This window comes from Typopeltis vanoorti, chromosome 3 (genome assembly GCF_054136105.1).
Source record: "Typopeltis vanoorti isolate ZY-2024b chromosome 3, IOZ_Tvanoo_1.0, whole genome shotgun sequence".
Taxonomy (NCBI): Eukaryota; Metazoa; Arthropoda; class Arachnida; order Uropygi; family Thelyphonidae; genus Typopeltis; species Typopeltis vanoorti.
The window spans coordinates 67,045,970-67,065,101 of record NC_143551.1 but is presented as its reverse complement, the minus strand read 5'-3'; the positions used below and the strand labels follow the sequence as shown (position 1 = coordinate 67,065,101).

The 19,132-nt window shown below is 35.6% G+C and overlaps 1 protein-coding gene across 6 annotated transcripts in view; it reads left to right on the top strand.

Annotated features, from left to right (window-relative positions):
• The window catches only part of LOC150108232 (adhesion molecule nephrin-like), a 299,319-nt gene that overhangs the window by 189,114 nt on the left and 91,073 nt on the right, over nucleotides 1-19,132 (top strand). For all 6 annotated transcript variants that reach the window (XM_090415684.1, XM_090415682.1, XM_090415683.1 and 3 more), the window contains exon 4: nucleotides 3,776-3,979. In XM_090415684.1, the coding sequence (XP_090271810.1) occupies nucleotides 3,776-3,979 (204 nt within the window). The remainder of the gene's footprint in view (nucleotides 1-3,775; nucleotides 3,980-19,132) is intronic.

Genomic DNA, 19,132 nt, shown 5'->3' with positions numbered 1-19,132 from the left:
AAGGTATAGTCCTGCTTTTCCTGATTTGGCCTCGGACCTCTGTTTGTGGTGCCACAAAAATATTGAACTCGAAGAGGTATCTGAACATTCTGGACAATGCACTTCCTGCTTTGTGGCGTTTCTACGGAAATGACATGGTCTCGTTCAGCAAGACAAAGCACCATGTCATAAGGCTGCTGCTATAGCTGTTTGGTTGGTGGACATGAACGTCACCAACTTAACTGGCTTCCACAGAGTCCAGATCTCAATCCTATTGGATATCTGTGATATGACCTGAAGCGTCGGGTGAGGTCAAGAGAGGTCGGCTCCACAACAATCCAGAACCTCATTACATTACCACAGGAAGAATGTCCCAAAGTTCCCATTGATCGCTATGTATACTTAATGGAAAGTACCCCCCGTAGGATTGCTACAGTCATCGCAGCGAAAGGAGGTCCTACATCTTACTAAGAATGGTGCCATGGCTGTTTGTTTCTCACACGATGGTGTCCGTTAACTTCTTTCCAAGCAGTGTATTTGGTATTGGTAATAAATGAAGACTTGGTGCGTATCACTTTAAATAAGAAAAATAGAATCGGAATGAATCCTTTTTCTTGACAGACAGAATTATTAGATAGTCCCCGCCCCTCCCAACTGATGCTTCCACCAGAAGATTACTTATTCATAAACCAATAGCTTCAATCTTTGGATTTCCTTAATATTCCATTAATATTAGGCCTAATGGCCTGTTGCTGTCAACTAAATTGGCTTTTCATAAAACTGATTTTGCTTATCCATAACGGTTAATAACATTTCCATAGTCTTTTATATCTTTCACCTCGTTTGTTCTCACCGTAGAACAAACGAGGTGAAAACAAATCTGAGTTTCTGGAAGGCGAATCCGTATCTAGTAAAGCACTTAACAGTTCTTCGCATACTAACAAGATTCGAACTCTGATCTTTCCAAACAGTGTGCTTCCCCTCCTGGAACGTGGTTTGTTCACTCTTTAGTTTAAATTTTGTTTGCCTTAATCTTGTGCAGATGATAATAGTATCTTCCATGAAAATAACTGACTTATGACTTCTAATTCAATTTGAAAAAAAAAAAAAAAAACTAATTCCTTAATATTTTTTCCAAAACTAGACTAAGAAAAAAAAAAACATTCCGAGAATAAATGTATAAATTATCGTAACTCGCTAATATACTGTAGTAGATAAACAATAGACTAAAACTAGAAACGATTTCTATTTTACCTTTACTTGATTCGACTAAGTTTGAAGACAAGCTAATTATTCCGTAATGAATGCATTGGTGTAACCAACTAAGAGTTATGCGAGCCATAAAATCGAATGCAATTGCCAGTGAGTACCACAAAGATAAAGGTGCGCATTTCCCATTCTGCGAATGCAAACAAATGGTCATTGGTATGGTTAAAGGCTAGAGGTTGTAATTAGCACGAAGATATAGACAACGATGTATTAATGTTTTCATTATGCCACTTTGTAAAAATTAATTAATAAAATCAATCAGCTCCACGTTGTCTTTCAGAAGTGCGACGTGCAATAGCAATCCCAAATCAGCTAAACTGCCTGAGGATTGTGTGTCGTCCTACAAATGATTTCTGTCGCTCCTGGCTAACTAAGGTAATAAGGTTGTTTATTCACTATATTGGACAGGACATAATTTTGCTTTTCATATTAGTTAGGTTGCACACGGCACCTAATTCAATACGATACAATTGTGGTCTCTCTCTAAGCAGTCAAAGATAGATAGATACAATTGTATCTGTCTATCTTTGACTGCTTATCAATGTACGATAAAGATACTACAAAATAGTATAGTTTTGTTTATGTTTTGAATTTTCTAAAGTAATTTCCGAAAAATGTTAAAAACTATTTCGTATTACAGGATTTTGTACCTCCATTCTTCCTGCTGCTTGTCTGACAAGAGCTTGTCAACATCAGCTGTCCAACGAAAAAAAAGTGTGATACCATAGGGAGACAAGTCGATATAATGTAATTTTACTTTGCTTACCATAAAAGGCCTAAACTTCACACACAAAAATTTTTTTTAATGTTTTTACTCACTTTCAGGTAATGTGTTTGAGTTTCATAATTTGGAATGTTTCTGTAGCACCTTGAGAAAATGAAGGAACTGCATGAGATCTTCAAACTAAAAATCGAACCGTTGTCTCATTTATCAGTGTAAGTGTGATCGTTGCAAAGTCTGCAGAATTTGGTGTAATTGGTCCAGCTTTTGTTCAATCGATATTGAGACAGAAATAGCAAAAGAACTAATGAACATGCACCTAGAGACAGGGTTGAAGGAGTTTTCCAAGAAACACTAATTAAATTTTACTGACTGGAGAGGGAAAAAAAAATGAACTTAACTGAAACTGACTAAAATATGCTTCACGTTGAAATTTTTGTTATTCAGAGTTCTGCAGTTCTATATTTCGATTAAATAACTTTCGAGATAAGTGCAATTTGCATAAAAATTAATCTAACACCTTATGAAAGTTACTTCCCGTCAATAAAGCTATTTAGATCATTATCTGCATTCCCCAAGCGATGCCGTATAAAATCCTGTGTGTTTGTGGTATGTAGGTGGCGGTAGTAGTGATTGCTTTTTTTGCATCATTTCACATTGCCTAGTGTTATTTTCTAAGTGTCATAAGTACATTGTTGAGTCACTTGTAAAAATTTTACCGACTATGACGTAAGAATTGATACAACGTCATATGACGAGAAGTAAAAATGATGACTTAATTTGAACAAATAAATTCTGAGGCTGCTAAATCTAAAATCATATATGAAAACATAACGGTTAATTTCTTGTGTTTAAAGTATTTTCTATATTTTTTTCTGTTTTATTTTCTAAATACATTATTCGTAATATACCCATACTTGTGTTTATAGGCATTTAGTAGACACAATACTGGTTGTACATCGCTGATTTTCGGTTTAAATATTACTATTCTTGTTGTTATTAACAACGACAACATCGATGGAAAAAAGTGAAACGCATTTGACTCGTTCTCTTTCTTATTAAAGATATATTACAAATATCAGTTCAAATTAACAAGAATATTTACATTTTGTTCTGTTTAAGTCCTTTATTAAGTACCCAAAATTCGAACAATTAAATACTCATTAAATCTTTTTTTTAACCAAAATATTTACCAAGAATTCCTAAAAGTTAGGAACTGAAAAAAGTTCCACTTACTCCTATGAAGAATGAATAGGTGATAGCGGATCATTTGGTTATTAGTTTTATGGCACGTAATAACGTAAAATTATTCTACAAGTAACTAACCTGAAATGTGTGCGTGTGGAGGCGTAGATGGCAGCAGTTGTATGGTTTATTTCAATGCATTTCATTGTCCCATGAATAACACTTTCATTCGGTATGACAGGTGCTACGTTTAGTCAAATATTAGCGACTAGCCACACGTGAGTAGAGAACATGTTCGTAAAACTAGAACAGCAATCTTGAATAACAATCACTTAATGAATCGAAACCAAAAAATGCTTCTGGTAACAACCAAAAAAAAACCCTTTTTTATTATTCAAACTTACAATTATATCTAAGCAGTAACAGTTGCTATTGAGATAATTTAAAATTTCACTTTTTATAATATTAAATGCAGATTTGATTTAAGATTAAAAAAATGGTCTTGTTGCAAATGACACGATAGTTTTCTCCTTTAAAAATATTTAAAAATTTGAATTGTTAAACTATTTGATTTAGAATTCTATACATTTCAGCAATGACATAATTCTATACATTCCTTAGGTAAACCCCCTCCTTCTGTGACGTGGTGGCATGGATCTATTCTTCTCGATGGTTCTTTGGAGTCTGTGAGGAAAGGCGTGATAAGGAACGAACTCCTTCTACAGAATTTGCGTCGCGACGACTTGATGACTGTACTGGTTTGTCAGGCGTCTAACACCAACCTCACTGTCCCCATTTCCAGTTCAGTCACCATAGATCTAAATCGTAAGTTGACGATCCAGAGAGATCCTCTAAATATATGTAACAACGAGTTATTTTGATAAATGTTTAGTGAAATAGTTATTTGAAATTCATGTCCAGGGTTGATGGTAATTTCAAATTTGAAATTATTCTGTTGGCGAAACATTCGTTTCTTCTTTGTATGCTTTTTTTTATCAGCAGATTTCTACACGATGTTATGACTTGATAACTTTAACAATGCACCTCAGGAAGTGTAGAAAAACAGACACATTTATTTGACATAATAACAAGGTAAGATGAGTAGGATTTTCCTACTCATCTTCCTTCTCCTATTCCTCATATTTAGAATTTTCTGGAACCATCTTAATTTCTTGTAACAAATCTGACTTGCAGAAGATCTTGCTAAATTAGAATAAAAGAACAATTTGCATAAACAACGAACTCAACAAATTCCTAAAATCTGAGTTCTGCAGGTTAAACTATCATATTATATACCATTGTATTTAATACTCACCTTGACTTCATTGCTTCAGTTGCTTTGGTAACTTGCTCAATTCAAAATAACCCACATAGCCTCGTCGACATCTACAGTTTGTTTCTTCAGTCTCCCCAGGCGTTACCTCTGAACGGCTATTAACCCTACATAAATCCTATATTCGCCCAACCATTGAATACTGTTCTCACGTTTGCAGTGCTGTCTCTAAAAGAACATCCCTAATGCTGAAAAGAGAAATTGGGTTTGATCAATCACCCATTTCTCGCTAATTCACTCCACTCTATTCTACATTTGCTATGTTTCCTTTTTCTTTTATTCGTTTAATCGTAGTCAATACTAAAATGGCTGTCAGACTATCTTCTCCCGTTTTATTATAGAAAAACAAGAGATCTTTTCAAAAAAGATCAGAGAACTAACAGGGAAGTTTAGTGTCAAGGTGACAATATTGACAAGTAAACACAAAGGATATCTTACAGAAGCTGCAGACATCAAAGAAAGATGGAAAGAGTATTTACAGAAAGGACTCCAAAATTACTGAGAAATTTGAAGAGCAGGATTATACACAGGAGCCAGTACCAGTGGAGAGTGAAGTGAGGTAGGCACTGCAACAGCTATCCAGTAAGAAAGCACCAGGAGGAGATGGAATACCCATTGAGCTGCTCAAAGCCCTGGGAGAAGAGGCAGTTAAAATTTTAACACCTATATGTCAGCGAATTTGGGTCACAACTACATGGCCTAGGGAATGGAAAAAATCAGTTTATATACTTTTATTGAAGAAAGGCGATGCAAGAGAGTGCGAAAATTACAGAACTATAGCACTGATTTCTGATGCAAGTAAAGTCTTACTTAAGATCATTCAGAAAAGACTGGAACCATTCATGAAGAGAGAAATGCCAGACGAACAGGGAGGATTTCGAAAAGTCAGAGGAACAAGAGATCAAATCGCCAATGTGAGATGGATAATAGAAAGAGTACAGGAATATCACAAGAATGTCTACCTTTGTTTCCTTGACTATAGCAAGGCGTTTGGCTCTGTAGATCATGTGAAACTGTGGAATGTGTTAAGAACAATGGGAGTCCCAGAGCATTTCATTATCCTTCTGAGGAATCTTTATTATGAACAAGAAGCTACTGTCCGAACAGATCTTGGAAAAACTGAGTATTTCACAATAGGTAAAGGGGTGTGACAAGGATGTATTTTATTTCCGCATCTGTTTAACTTGTACAGCGAATGCATTTTAAGAATGGCAGGGCTCTAGGAATCTCCACTTAGGATTACAATTGGTGGAAAAAATATTAATTGAGGTATGTAGATGATACCACCTTGCCAGCAGAATGCAAAGAAGATTTGAAGGAACTTATTATGAAAGTTAAAGAAGAAAGTGCTAAATATGGTCTTAAACTTAACCTCATAAAGACAAAAGCTATGGCAACATGTGAACTTAATGATTTTGAAGTAGATGGGGAGAAAATGGAAGCAGTTAACAATTTTGTGTTCCTAGGATCCCGAATTGATAAAGATGGGTATTGTACTGAAGAAGTTAGAAGAAGATTATTACTCGGAAAAAAGCAATGACAAATTTAAGCAAGATCTTTAAAGATAAAGGTATTAGCCTCACAAAAAAAATCAGAATCGTGAAAACAATGTATTCCCTGTGGTGCTGTATGGATGTGAAAGCTGAACTCTGAGAAAGAGTGAAAGAAGGAAGAAAGATGCATTTGAATTATGGGTTTGGAGACGCTTACTAAGAATGCCCATGGACTGCAAAGCAAACCAATAAATCAGTGATAGACAGAATAAAGCCAGATTGCTCCCTCGAAGCTATGATCATCAAGAAAAAATTGTCATACTTCGGACATGTTATGCGAGCAAGATGATGATGCTTGCTAAAGTTGATGGAAGCAGGAGAAGAGGAAGAGCAAGAATTAGATGGGTGGATGGAGTTAAAGAAGCAACTGGAGTGCGCTTGGAGGTTCTGAAAGACATGGTCAGGGACAGATCGGAATGGAGAGTGTATGTTCGTGGAGTCGCCAGGAGTCGGAAACGCCTCGATGGAGCATAACAACAACAACATCATTTGTATATTACAATATCAATCTCCATATATAAATTTCATTTTGTCATCCTTTTCCGTAGTTTCACTATCTTTCTTAAGAGATTCCCATCGTCCGTTTCTTGATCTTCCTCTTCAACACTTTCGTGGTGTCATCATGTCAATTGCTTTCCTAACTGGCCCCTCCTCCAAAACATGTCCGACTCAGCTAAGATCAAATTCAGTTGGTTTTTCTGTTATCTTTCTTACGACTAACTGAGTCCGTATATATATTTATTTTCCCGGATACGATCGCACTTTCTAACCTGTAATTTTGTTATCCCTTTCCAGTTTTTTTTCCCAAAGGGTCCTATTTCTGCTCCACATAACAGAATTGGCCGCTTCAGTTCCCTATGTATCTATAAGAGAAAAATTACAAAATTTCATGTTCAGGTTCGAATAATCTTTTTATCACACATTTCAAATTTGCGAAACCATCCTTTGTTCTCAAGTATACATCATTAATTAATTGCAATATTCCATAATTTCCAGAATACAAGAGGTATTCTGAATTACCATGGAGTCTGCATACATTGCTACAATTGTATCTATTATACGATCTGTCACTGCTTTTTTTTTGGTTGTCAGAATTTGCCATCCTTGGCTCTTTGTCAAAAGCCTCCTCCAGATTTACAAATACGCGATGGAACTCTATTTTCATTTGTATTTTTCTGTCCTTGCCTCGCGCAAGCTGCATCATTTATGCCTTTACCCTTCATAAACCCCTATACGTTGCTGAAGTTTACAGTCTATCCTCAGTCTTTGATCTACAGTCCTTTCCCATATCTGTAGTAAATGTTCCTTGAACTTTATCCCACTATAATTGTCACATTCCGATATGTTATGTCGCCTTTTGCTTATAAATTGGCACAGTAAATACCCTTTTCTAGTTCTCTTGTATTTCTTTCTCCTTCTATCACATTAAAAAGTTTGCGATCTCCTCTTTCCCAGGGGACTTATCACTTCAACTGCAACTCCAGATGGTGCACCTGCTTTGCCATTTTCAGTTCCCTCTTTTATTGTTTACGTTAAGTAGATGGAAAGATTGCCTTCCATCTTTCCATAATGTCTTTCTCACCTGTCATGATGTTGTCAGTTTTCACCTTTTATTAAAAATTATATATTCTTCAGATCGTTCCTAGCTAATTTCCTTTGTTTGACTAACTTCTATTTATCTTTTCTCCTTCCTTCTTGTTTGGATTCTCATTAATCACTTTCCAACTTTCTTTTATCTTACCAACTTCTTATTTTAATTCTTTCAAAAATTTCTTTATCTCTCTCTCTCTCTCTCTCTCTCTCTCTCTCTTCACTTTTCCCCATTTCGCAAATACCCTCCGTGTCCTCCTGTTACTGTCCGTACCTTTTCCTCCAACCATCAAGTTTTTCTATCTCTTCTTTGGCTTCCTTCCTTCTTTTGTCTTTCCCCAAATGTCTTATTTTATCCAGTAAGATCTTTTTTCACTTCACTGTATGAATACATACTACTTCTTTCTACCTTTCACATAATAATAATAATACTTTCTTTCTTTAAACACCCCCTTCTTTTCCTCACCTCTAAACTTCCAAGATTGTTATTTTATCCTCCTTTTACTCTTTCTGTTTTTCTCCCATCCCATTTTGCCATTCGTGTTAAGCTCAATGGGCTATCACGGCTAAATAGTTTGACTTCTTAGAAACTTACTTCTGTTTGTGACACGGCGGTAAATCCTATCTGCATTATGTGTCATGTCTGTGTGTTCTTCTGGCCATTTTGTCGGCAGGATGGAAAATCCGCATTTTCGAGAGGAGAACACTTTAACTTCTGAAAGTGAGTTACCCTTTACGGGTAACTCACTTTCAGATATAAAGCTCTGACCTTCGCATCCTTGACGGGATTTTAACCCAGGTCTTCCCGGCCAAAGGGCATCGCGGAAACCCACTGAACTACGAGGGCGCTTCGTATTGTGCTTGATGTTTGCATTTCCGATATACAGTACAAATTACTCCCATCAATCCATACCGTGCTGCTCTGCTTCTTCTCCAAGTGTAACTTTAACCTGCTTTATTTATTTTCCAACTTTTCTCGTTAATGTATCGTGTCTATCTGAGCTTTATGATTTCCATTTTTTTAAAGTTATCAAACGATTTTTCCTCTTTCAGTATGTTCATCCTCTTCATTTCTGTTTGTTATCTTAATCCTCGAAGCTGTTCTTCAAATTCCATTTCCGTAATCCTGCATGCTTGTTTAAAGAGCTCGAATCCAGAATGTTTTAAAAGCAGCTTTTCCCTTTTTTACATTTTCCACCTCAATCCAGAAATTCTCTTTTTCCAGATAGTCGCATTCAAACTGCAAAGCATAGCCTGAAATTACATTTAGAATACGATCTTTCAGCACTGTCTTATTCTCTTTTTCATAATAGAATAATTTGCGTCCTCCAATTTTTTTCGTCTTTCTGCTTTCCCACCAATTAGTTTGCTAAACTGCCTCTCATACATACTCCTCGCCTCTTAATTCATTGCCTCCACTAACTTCGAATGTATTTTTTCGTGTCGTGGCTCCACGAAGCCATCCTCATCTTTTTATTATTCAGCTTATCAACTATTTTCCTCATTGCCATCGGTCGGATGCTCTTGAGTTACATCTCGTCAATTTCGCAGAGCAACCGGAAAGATCTCTTACAGGAGATGTACCAGATATTTCTTACTTTTGTAATCCAAGATTGTTTTTCTTTCTTTTTTCCTTTTTTTTTAAATTTCATGGAACATATACCGATGTATATGCTTCGTGGCACCTAACTCTCCAGTTTTAAGTTACGGAATTAACCTTTGAAAATCCAACATACTCATTTGGGCAAGGCAACATATTAACAACTAACAACATTTAGGATTTGAATTTTGTGGCATTTTTAGCGGAGTATCCATGCCATCCCAATCCTGATTGCCTTCCCACTGCTATTTTGTCGTATTTCTTCAAGTTTATTTCTTATTCCATTTTTGTAGCCTTGTTCCGGCTATCCACAACTTCAGAACTCGCTTAGTACAATCCAGCTCTGCCTGTTGACACTTGACCTGCGCTAAGAATCATTTACGATATGTGATGACCTGAAGTAATAGGCTGACAAACAAAATAACATATAGAGATGTTTTGTATGAGAAGGATGTGACGTTCTTTATATAAGGCCACTTCCGTCATGGGAATGGTATCACGCAGTCTGGACTGTGTTAGGCGCAACTGGTATAGTAGGTTTAACAAGCTAAAACTATTAAATAAACAATTAAAATTCTTAAAGAATTACTATAAATAAATAACAATGTTATACGTAAAATGGAAGGATTGGAATAGACTGTACTTATATAAGTGCAATTTATTCTATTCTCTAGTCTCTCATGAACGTGACGTTCGCAAGTAATCCACAGTGAAGACCTCAGCATGCCCGTGTTTTCATCAGGGTGAAAACTCAAAAGAGAGTAATGACGACAAAAGTAGATTGCATTATTTACTTCTTGAGTCTTTGAATGTAACACCTTGGATAATACGTACCTCGCATAATGAAAAGTGTAGCTGGTCTATTACCACATTGTTATTGTTGATACCATCTTACAAGCAGTCGTGACAAACTAATCCCGTCTGCTATTTGCTAGATACCTTCTATAATAAGTCCAACCTTTACTGCAGTGATGATAAATAACATTCAGTTATGTTTTTAAGCTTGAAAATGCAAACTTTTCTTACGAAATGTTTGAATTTTGTTCAGAAGTAAATGAAAACAAGAAGGAATAATCCTTTTAATGGGAGACTCGTGGGATCATAAATATTAGTGGGATTTGTGACAAACGTCGAAAATTGCCAAATGCAAATTAAAATACTTGAGCTCTTATCACAGCGAATCTCTTTAATGTTGTTGCTCACAAGTGGAAATTGCAAATAAAAAGGATTATTTGGCCAACAGCCAACCAAGACAGAATCTCATTAATCCAATATCGGAGATTTCACGTAGTTAAATGCAGCAAACGTTGGGCTCATAATGCAAAGTTTTTTTTTCTTCGTTATCAAATGCATAAACGAAATTATGTAGTAGAGTGTTAAGCTTCGTTTTATAGCAATTAAATGACTTTGGAGATCTGTACAAGAGATTTTAAACTCGGTCGCCATCATTAGGAAACAGAACGTGACGTTTAATAACAAAAGCAAATAATAAGTAAAATTTTACAGCAAAAAATGATTTACCATACAATTGATAACACATGTTGTTCTGTTATATGTAAAGACATATTTTTCTTTCATGATATAATAAAAAGAACATAACATTTTAGATTCTTCAATTACGGCTATGAATCTGTAAAAAAAGTCTTTATCCTCTCACACTATTCTAGATACGATCATACTACGCTATTCTTTCAGGCAGAATCAGAAATAAATATCGCAAGTTAGCAGTATTAACATCGTATATTCATTTGGCCAAAATATTACAGACGTCTCTGTGTTAAATGGAATTTACAAGTAATGCATGACTAACGACACAAAGTAAACATCCAATAGGTGATAGTTACCTCCGAGAGACAAATCTGCGTTCAAGTGCGTGTGATAGTGAGCAAAGGTATCTTTCGAATCTGTGCGACTTCGAACAGAAAGTAAGTGAAAGATAGTTAATGCTCAGATCAGTCGGTAAGTATCTTGGACTCCATTTCCCCTGTTAGAACGCGCAGCCGCGTCTTATATCTAGAACGATGTGATAAACTTTGGAGTTGTAACCATATACAGCTGACTGTAGACAAGCAGGTAAATGATTTTCCAAATTTCAGCACAAAAGATGTGCTGATATTTGACTTTACCTTAATGCATTTCTCCTTCCAGTCAACAAATCGTTCCTTTGAGCCTCTTCGGAATGTGGTGGAACCAGACGGAGCTCATGGAACTACAGATTCATAATGTTTGTATGAAGTAGGATAGTCGTGGAGTAATATCTCCAGAATCTTGTAGAGTGAAGTGCTGTGTCGTATCCAAGTTGTTGCAACTGTTAGCTGAGAATTTGTAATACAACCGTTATCTCGGGAGGCTATTTTTTAATTTGGGTTTTAAGCAATGATTTGTATATTAGATGAAGGGTAAAAAAAATAATGAATAGTTACATTTAATTGGAATTTAAATCACACTATATAAGGTGAATAAAATTAAATTCATTTTGAAATAAATTTAACTTTACATAAGATTAAACTCGCCCATATAGGGGTGAATTAACCTTTGTTGACCATCTCCTTTAATCTTGTTTTTTCATCCTGTTCTTACCGATCTTAGTAAGAATGTCATAGCCGTATGATGGTTTTATAGATTCCAAATTCGTTCAGAGGATCTTATCGTAATGAATGGAACGAACACGACTTTGAAATCAGAGTTTAAATCCAGTTGCGATTTTCATGGAGACGTTATTCGTCAAGGACATCATCACGTGCATCATTTATTTACTTCTGATGTGTATCCGGATCTTATTTATTTTGATCAAATAGACAGAAGCAAATATACAGAAAACAGAACTAAGAAAAGCTGGATTAAAGACGATTATTCTGTTCCGTACGGCTCCATTACCGAAAAATTGGATTTAGTTGAAAAGACAGCTGAGCACACCAATAAATAAATGAAAAAGAAGCTTGGGATGGATTCCTCACTCATCATTAAACAGGTATCATCTAGTAATATTGACACGCAGCGTGATAATCGCTTAGAACTAAATTAACTTGACTTCTATGACAATTATTTTAGTTGCGTGTAATCTGACTGCAGAACGAGAACTCCTCCTCACCATCCAGTCAGAAATGGAGCTGCAGATAATGGAAGCATTCGATTAAGTAAGCGAGAGATTAAGAAGAAAGCCCATTTAAGGTTAGCAGTGGTTCAGATGGATGGCAGCTTTCTCACTTAACATTTATCGAGGTAATAATACTTAAGGTTCTTCCCTTTAGCCACGACGCTATCCCTGGAGCACTGAAGTGGGGGCCAACACGTAACTTTCACTGCAGGCAGCGGTCTGCCGGCTAATTATTCCTAAATCCCTTGAGCATACATTAGAAACAGGTGCGCTTTTACCGGTAGTCCTCACAGCAGATATGCTAAATAAAAAGAAAGGAACTTATAAGAAGTTATCTAATAATTAAAGCAGTGGGATTTCTTTCTCTTATTTTTCAAATAAACTGGTACTTTATTCATACACCTTTTTTTTTCTTTAACGAAAATAATATTTATATTCTTACTTACAAAACATGATTAAGTGATGTTTCCTAAGGAAAGTTCGATAATTTTATGTTTTCCCTTTGCTTTGAGGCAGCACAGAAATCATGGAACACTCGGGTAGGTTTATTAGTGTACTGTCAAACTGTTTTTTCCCTTCTTTGCTCCATATCATAAAATGCGTGCTTCTGTCACTTCTCGTTTGAGCTATTGACAGAGACATAGCCTTAGGGTAAACTTGTATTTGACACAATGAAATCTGATTCTCTTGACAACTCGCAGAAGCTTTAGGCAAGTGCATTTGTCGATGTCAGAAAACAATGTTTAAATCAGTTTTCTACACGCAGAAAGACATGACGGCTTTGATACGTTTATAGTGCAACGTTCGTATATATTGGGTTAAATCCCCAAAACAAATGAGACCCGCTCCCATCTTCCTAATTGCATCTCTTTGTTCTTTGCAAGGAGTTGGTTATATTAGCTTTGGAAGAAAATCAACATTTAGGAATCCTTTGGAAAATTAAGTTACGTAGCAACAGTTCGCAAAACGGATTTGTCAGCACCTGTTACAGTAGAAAGTGAACTACAAATAAGTCTGTTTGAAGTATTCAGTAGTAAATGAATTTGTTAATGTACCGTGAAAAGGTTTTGAATGCCTCGAACTTTCCTATATAACTCTGATGGTACAGTTTCGTGTTACTGGAATTTTTTTAAAGTAATACAAACATTATTTCAAAATGATCAGCTATTAATAATTTTAAGGGAGAATGTAGAGAGTAATATAACATCGTAAATTAAACTCACCTATTTTATTACACGTGTACAAAATGATCCACAAAGTATTCCTCTTTATATGTCTGATCAAACTTTCACACTCATAAAACTTTGAAACCAAATTATATTGAAGCGATAATGCAGATGTACACTATCCTGCCATGCACAGTTTAATGATTACATTTTGGCAGGTTATACTCTCGTGAGATTTGTACCGAGACGCCTGTAAGTTATACAGAGATGCAACAATTCACCAAGTACCACACAAAGTATTCTAGTTCCAAACTTTTAGCAACTAGACTAGGTCGTAGAGCAAGCATATTTACGTATTATCTTCGCTAACAGAAACATTCAGTAAGATTCATTCTGTGATTTAATGATAAAAAATGAATAGATGGACTGTTCACGTTAAACTAAGAATCTTGTCCATGCAAAGGGGTGTATTAAAGCTTGTTCGATAAGACTGATCAATGTTTATAATGATCTAGGCAGGTGCGTTATTGATGAGATTTCTAAATAAGAAAGGCTACAATCTATACGATACACTAGTGCCACCTAGAGGGCAGGCCGGAGTTCGGAAAGAAAAAATAAAATTAATAGCAGAAACGAAAACTTGTGCGTTGCACTTTCAATAAAAAATACTACAAAGTAACTTAACATTACAAGAAGGATTAGAGTCAACATAATTATGCATAATGTGGCAAATAAGGAATCCAATTTATTGTATTATCCAGATTACAGTAACGGTAATTCAGTTACGAAAACTACACCGGAATAGGTTAATTTTTTGCTTAAAAATCGTACATGCCTCTCTCTTTGTCTAAAGATATGAAGACAACTGTTTGAGGTTTCTCAAACTTATCGATGGCATTTGTCCAATGGTTAAAAAAAAGCACGGAGGTCCATTATAGGTCGTCGTGGCAATCTTTTATAAGACTGAGTTTGAGAATTTCCAATACAATTGAAGTTGCGAAGAACATTGAATATGATTTCTTCAACAAGCTATCATTACGAAGGACACAACTACCTAACTTCCCATTAAATCGATATTAATAATCAATTATTCATCCCCCCCCTCTAGTATACAAGCGGACACACTATTCGTACTCTTCTCCCTTCAGCGGGTAAAAGTCCCAATAAAAGCCCACTAACCTGCTTATTGGAAGCTTGAAAAAGTTTGGTTTCTAGAGTAGACTTCGTGAATTATGTAATTATTATTGTCATAAATGATTATATTAAAATTTAGAAGTAAAAATACAATTGAAAAATGTATAGAGGCAAGAAGGGAGATTATTTTGAAAAGAAAAAAAAATATTTTTTTAAAAAATGAGGATGAAAATGTTTGATGTCTTGCTAACAACTGGCTTTACAAATTGCATACATTAAAAAACATTCTATAATCTGACTCGTTCTAACAATCGCTATCTTATTTTGACATTTATATAACCTATGGCGACATTCACACACACACACTATTCAAGTTCTTCAGTAACAATGATCATTAAGAGATACAATTCATCCTATCATTTTATTTTCATTGGAGTCAATGAGAACTGTGCGACAACTGGGTGATCACAACATTAAAGATGGTTGAGAGGACAAAGACATGATACGTGCTTTGAATTATACAAAAGTTATAATGTAAAAAATTTTTAATTAATTTAATTTTAAATTATCATCAAAGGGGAAGCAAAGACAATGATTTTGAGATTGCAGCGGATACCTTTACGACAAGCATGAAACTCCCCACCCCCAAATGCATAAGGGTACATCAAAGCACCAAGTCTCTGTTCCGTTTATTATTTCCAATTTCCTGTCTGTTCCTCATAATTTTTGAAGTATAAGTATTACGATAATAATATCAAAATATGCTCCAACTACACAGCTTCGGAAATGCTTGTGTGTGTGTGTGTGTGTGTGTGTTATAATTATTTAATATTATGGTACTTCGAACTTAAAGTATAATCTTCTGTTATAAAGTAGATTCAGGAAAGTAAAAAATAAAAATGAAAAAAATGCAAACAAAACACCAGACTAAAAATAAGATGACATATCTTAATAGAATGCCAAGATCTCTATAGAGTTAAGATTTTCTGCATTTTGAAATAAAAAATATAGTTCATTAAATAAAGATTATTCATAACCGAAACCACAGAAAATAAAGAGGAAATTATAGAGGGGAGAGAACGGATTATATTTCTCGTTCCCAATACGAATACTAATCACTGTCCAGAACAATTTCCGTGCAACTCACTTAATATCTTCCTCCCCACAAATCTCTAAAGTAGTTCGCCCAGCGGCGGAAGGTTAAATAAGAAGGGAGACAATAGTCCACGTTGTTTACATCCAGTGCAGTGGGACTATCTGCCGCATCAGTGCAGAAATACAATGAATACTGTACTCTGTAACTTGCACCCTATGCATATTTGAACATTAAAATGGTTGCTTTTATATTAATTTCATTCAAAGAGACATTAAAATGCAGTGTGTTGTTCTTGATAGCATTATCCCGCTAGTACAGAAAAGTCATTTTTGGAATCGGGCACGTTCAACATCCCAAGTGATACACAGATCGATACACACAGCGGGAAATAAAGCCACCACCATAAATAAGAAGGTGAGTAGGAAGATAGGTGGAGAATGCAGAGCAAAATCACAGCTAGACTACCCAAATAAATGAACACATACGAGAAACAAAACAGGGCGTCGGAATAAAATAAATACGTAGGGGAAGGGGGAGGGACGGTGAATAAGAGAGAGAATTTTAGCGTCATAAAACTAAACAGAGATGAAATGAAAGCCCAAAAAACTCAACGATGGATAAGAAGATGAATAAAGTCAAGAAAAAGATATCTAAAGTGATAAAATGTCGAAAATGAACCCCTTCAAAATAGATGAGGCTGTTATCAGTCGAAATAAGCAGAAAGGCCAACTATCTATTGAAAATCGTCAAAATAATAAACGGGACCAGTAAAAGAGAGGCCAAAAAAAAAAAAGAACAGGGCCTGAAATAACCTTCGAGGATCGAAATAGATAGAAAGGTAGGGGAAATTACTGAGTGGTAGGGCACGCATAGCGATCCAGGTTGAAGGGATCGATGAGGATATCAAGAATGAATGCGGGAAAGAAGAAGAAATATTGAGAGATATAAAAACAGAAATACCGACCAAATCGAGGACTGTAAAAGCCAAATAAATTCGTAGAATAGAAGCTTGCGAAGCGATAAAAGGAGGATACAAATACATGCACGGAAAATAGAAATAGATAAAGATAGAGAGGCCTTATTATGTCGTAGGGGTGAATCGGGTATCGCATTGTCATTGAAACAAAAGATGTGGAAGCGTACGGACATCTTCGAGCATCTCCGAACACTTCACATAACTGCTCTGTATTTCATCATAACACTTGGAAAAACATGAAAGAGAGAAAGTTGAAATGATCTTTGTTTATTAAATATAAATTTTCAAATATTTTTTAGCAGCTTTTATGGTGTCATCAAAGCTGATTAATTTGATTCGTTTTAGATACACGACACCCAACCGCAATAAAAAAAAAAAATCACTAACATTATTTATAAACGTTTTTTTTAAAGGAGTTGAGAAAAATGATAAATCACGAAAACATTACGTCTACAAATTCCCTTTTTGAGTAAAAATAAATGGAAAAGTATTCTCTCTTAAGAAATGTATATTTTGCACCTTTAAAATATGCCCGAATTTTAATTCCGATTAAAAATATTTTATCATAACAACAAAGAAACGAACCTGACTCTCTCATCTCGATTTAACAAGTAATCAATTATCATCTTCCCTTCATCACACGACCAACATCTTCCTTAATCTACTTCTGTATTAATTTTGGCAGCTTTCATCGCCTCGAGGAAGGCGGAGATGCGGTAGAGGGCTTAAGCATCCTATCAATGCATCGGCTGATGGACTAATTAAATATTTTAACTTTGAGTTACAGCCATTCCGTAGGCATTCTGGTTGCAAAATTCGAGGAATTTATTATCGGCTATTTCTCTTGTGCGTGTGTGTGTGATCACTTGGTTGAAAGCGTCATACTTAGGGGATCTTCTTCCTTCTGTCGTCTTGCTGAAATTTATTTTCTTTCCTGGTTCTCCGACCACATAAGCAAGTGGAGAAGTTTCTCCTCTGACATGTCCATCAGTGTCCTAATCCTGCTTAAACATGCATCAATTTTCACGGACTCTAGGGAGAAGCGAAACAACTTGCAGGCCAAGAAAGGTGATATTTCGATGGTCCCTAGTTAATTACTGTTAGCTTAGTATGTCGTCTTATTCAGTTTGACCCTATCGCACGTACTACAGGACTTGTGAAGTTGACCTGTGTGCAGGTAGGTTGGGTTAAAACTTGTACAGACAGTCTACTCCTGTAGACAGAAGTGTTTTCTTCGTAAAATTTGTAACACCACATTCTGACACGGATTTTACATAGGATTACAATGTTTATTGATGAATGCAATTTTCAGTGCAGAACAAGAAATATATTCCAAAAGATTACAGATAGATATACAGAACAAGCGAGATATTCCATAATGAATCGCAAGCGAATAAAAATCAATGAATACCAAGAATATTAAATAAAAGTAATTGTGGAAAAGATTTTGTTTTATTAATTTTCAGTTCAGTCTTTCGGGGGGTGCTTAAGGGCCAAAGCTGTATAACTGAGTGGAGACCTCTACATAGCCTTTTAAGGAATGCGGAGAATCAACCAGGGCTTCTGACCTAATGTCCAATCCTGATCCAAAACTGAATGTATACTTATTCTGCCGTTTCTACTTTCGGGAGCCTCCGTAGCTCAGTAGTATCAAGGATATCCTTTAGTTACAAAGACCGGGGGTTTGAATCCTGTCTAGGAAACGAAGAACCTTTATCGGGGCTTTTCAACTGAAGGTAGGTTAACCGGTCTCATACACAAATGAGAGGGTTTTTTTCCTGCTAGTAAACTCGGGTATTTCGTTCCGCAAAACAGAGACAAACCGACCAGAAGACCATACGCATAATGCACGATATGCATATAGAAGACCATACGAGTATAAGCATAACACACTGGCATCGTGTCCTTGATTGATTCGGTCGTAAACCCAAACCAAACAAACTTCTCGTCTCGCAACAGACACTCAAACTGGGCAATCGAATTAATTTTCCAACTAAATGGTGATAATAATTTAGCAGAGCCTATAAGATAGATAATGGACACTGGAGTTCTAATGTCTCGTTTAACGGAGTATGAAAAACGTCGCTAATTCATTTTCCAACGGCCATATTTTTTTTTCTTTGATGGCTTTTACGTGGTACCGATACTTCCACTATAGTAAAGATCGCTGTTCAAAGAAAGAGTACCAATTATTGTACTTTTGAATTCATTTAAGAGAGAAAAATCGTTGTACCCCACTGTAGTGATGCTTGATTCGGTCTAATATTGTATTCTAGAAATCACTGGTTAATCCAGCTTCCATCTTCGATCGCAAATGTAATGGTTTTCTGAAAGAGAATTTCCTGTTTGTGAAACCACTCAACAAACGTTATTTTATTTTATAATTCAATAAAGTTATAATTTTATGTTTATATCGAAATATTTAATATTTTT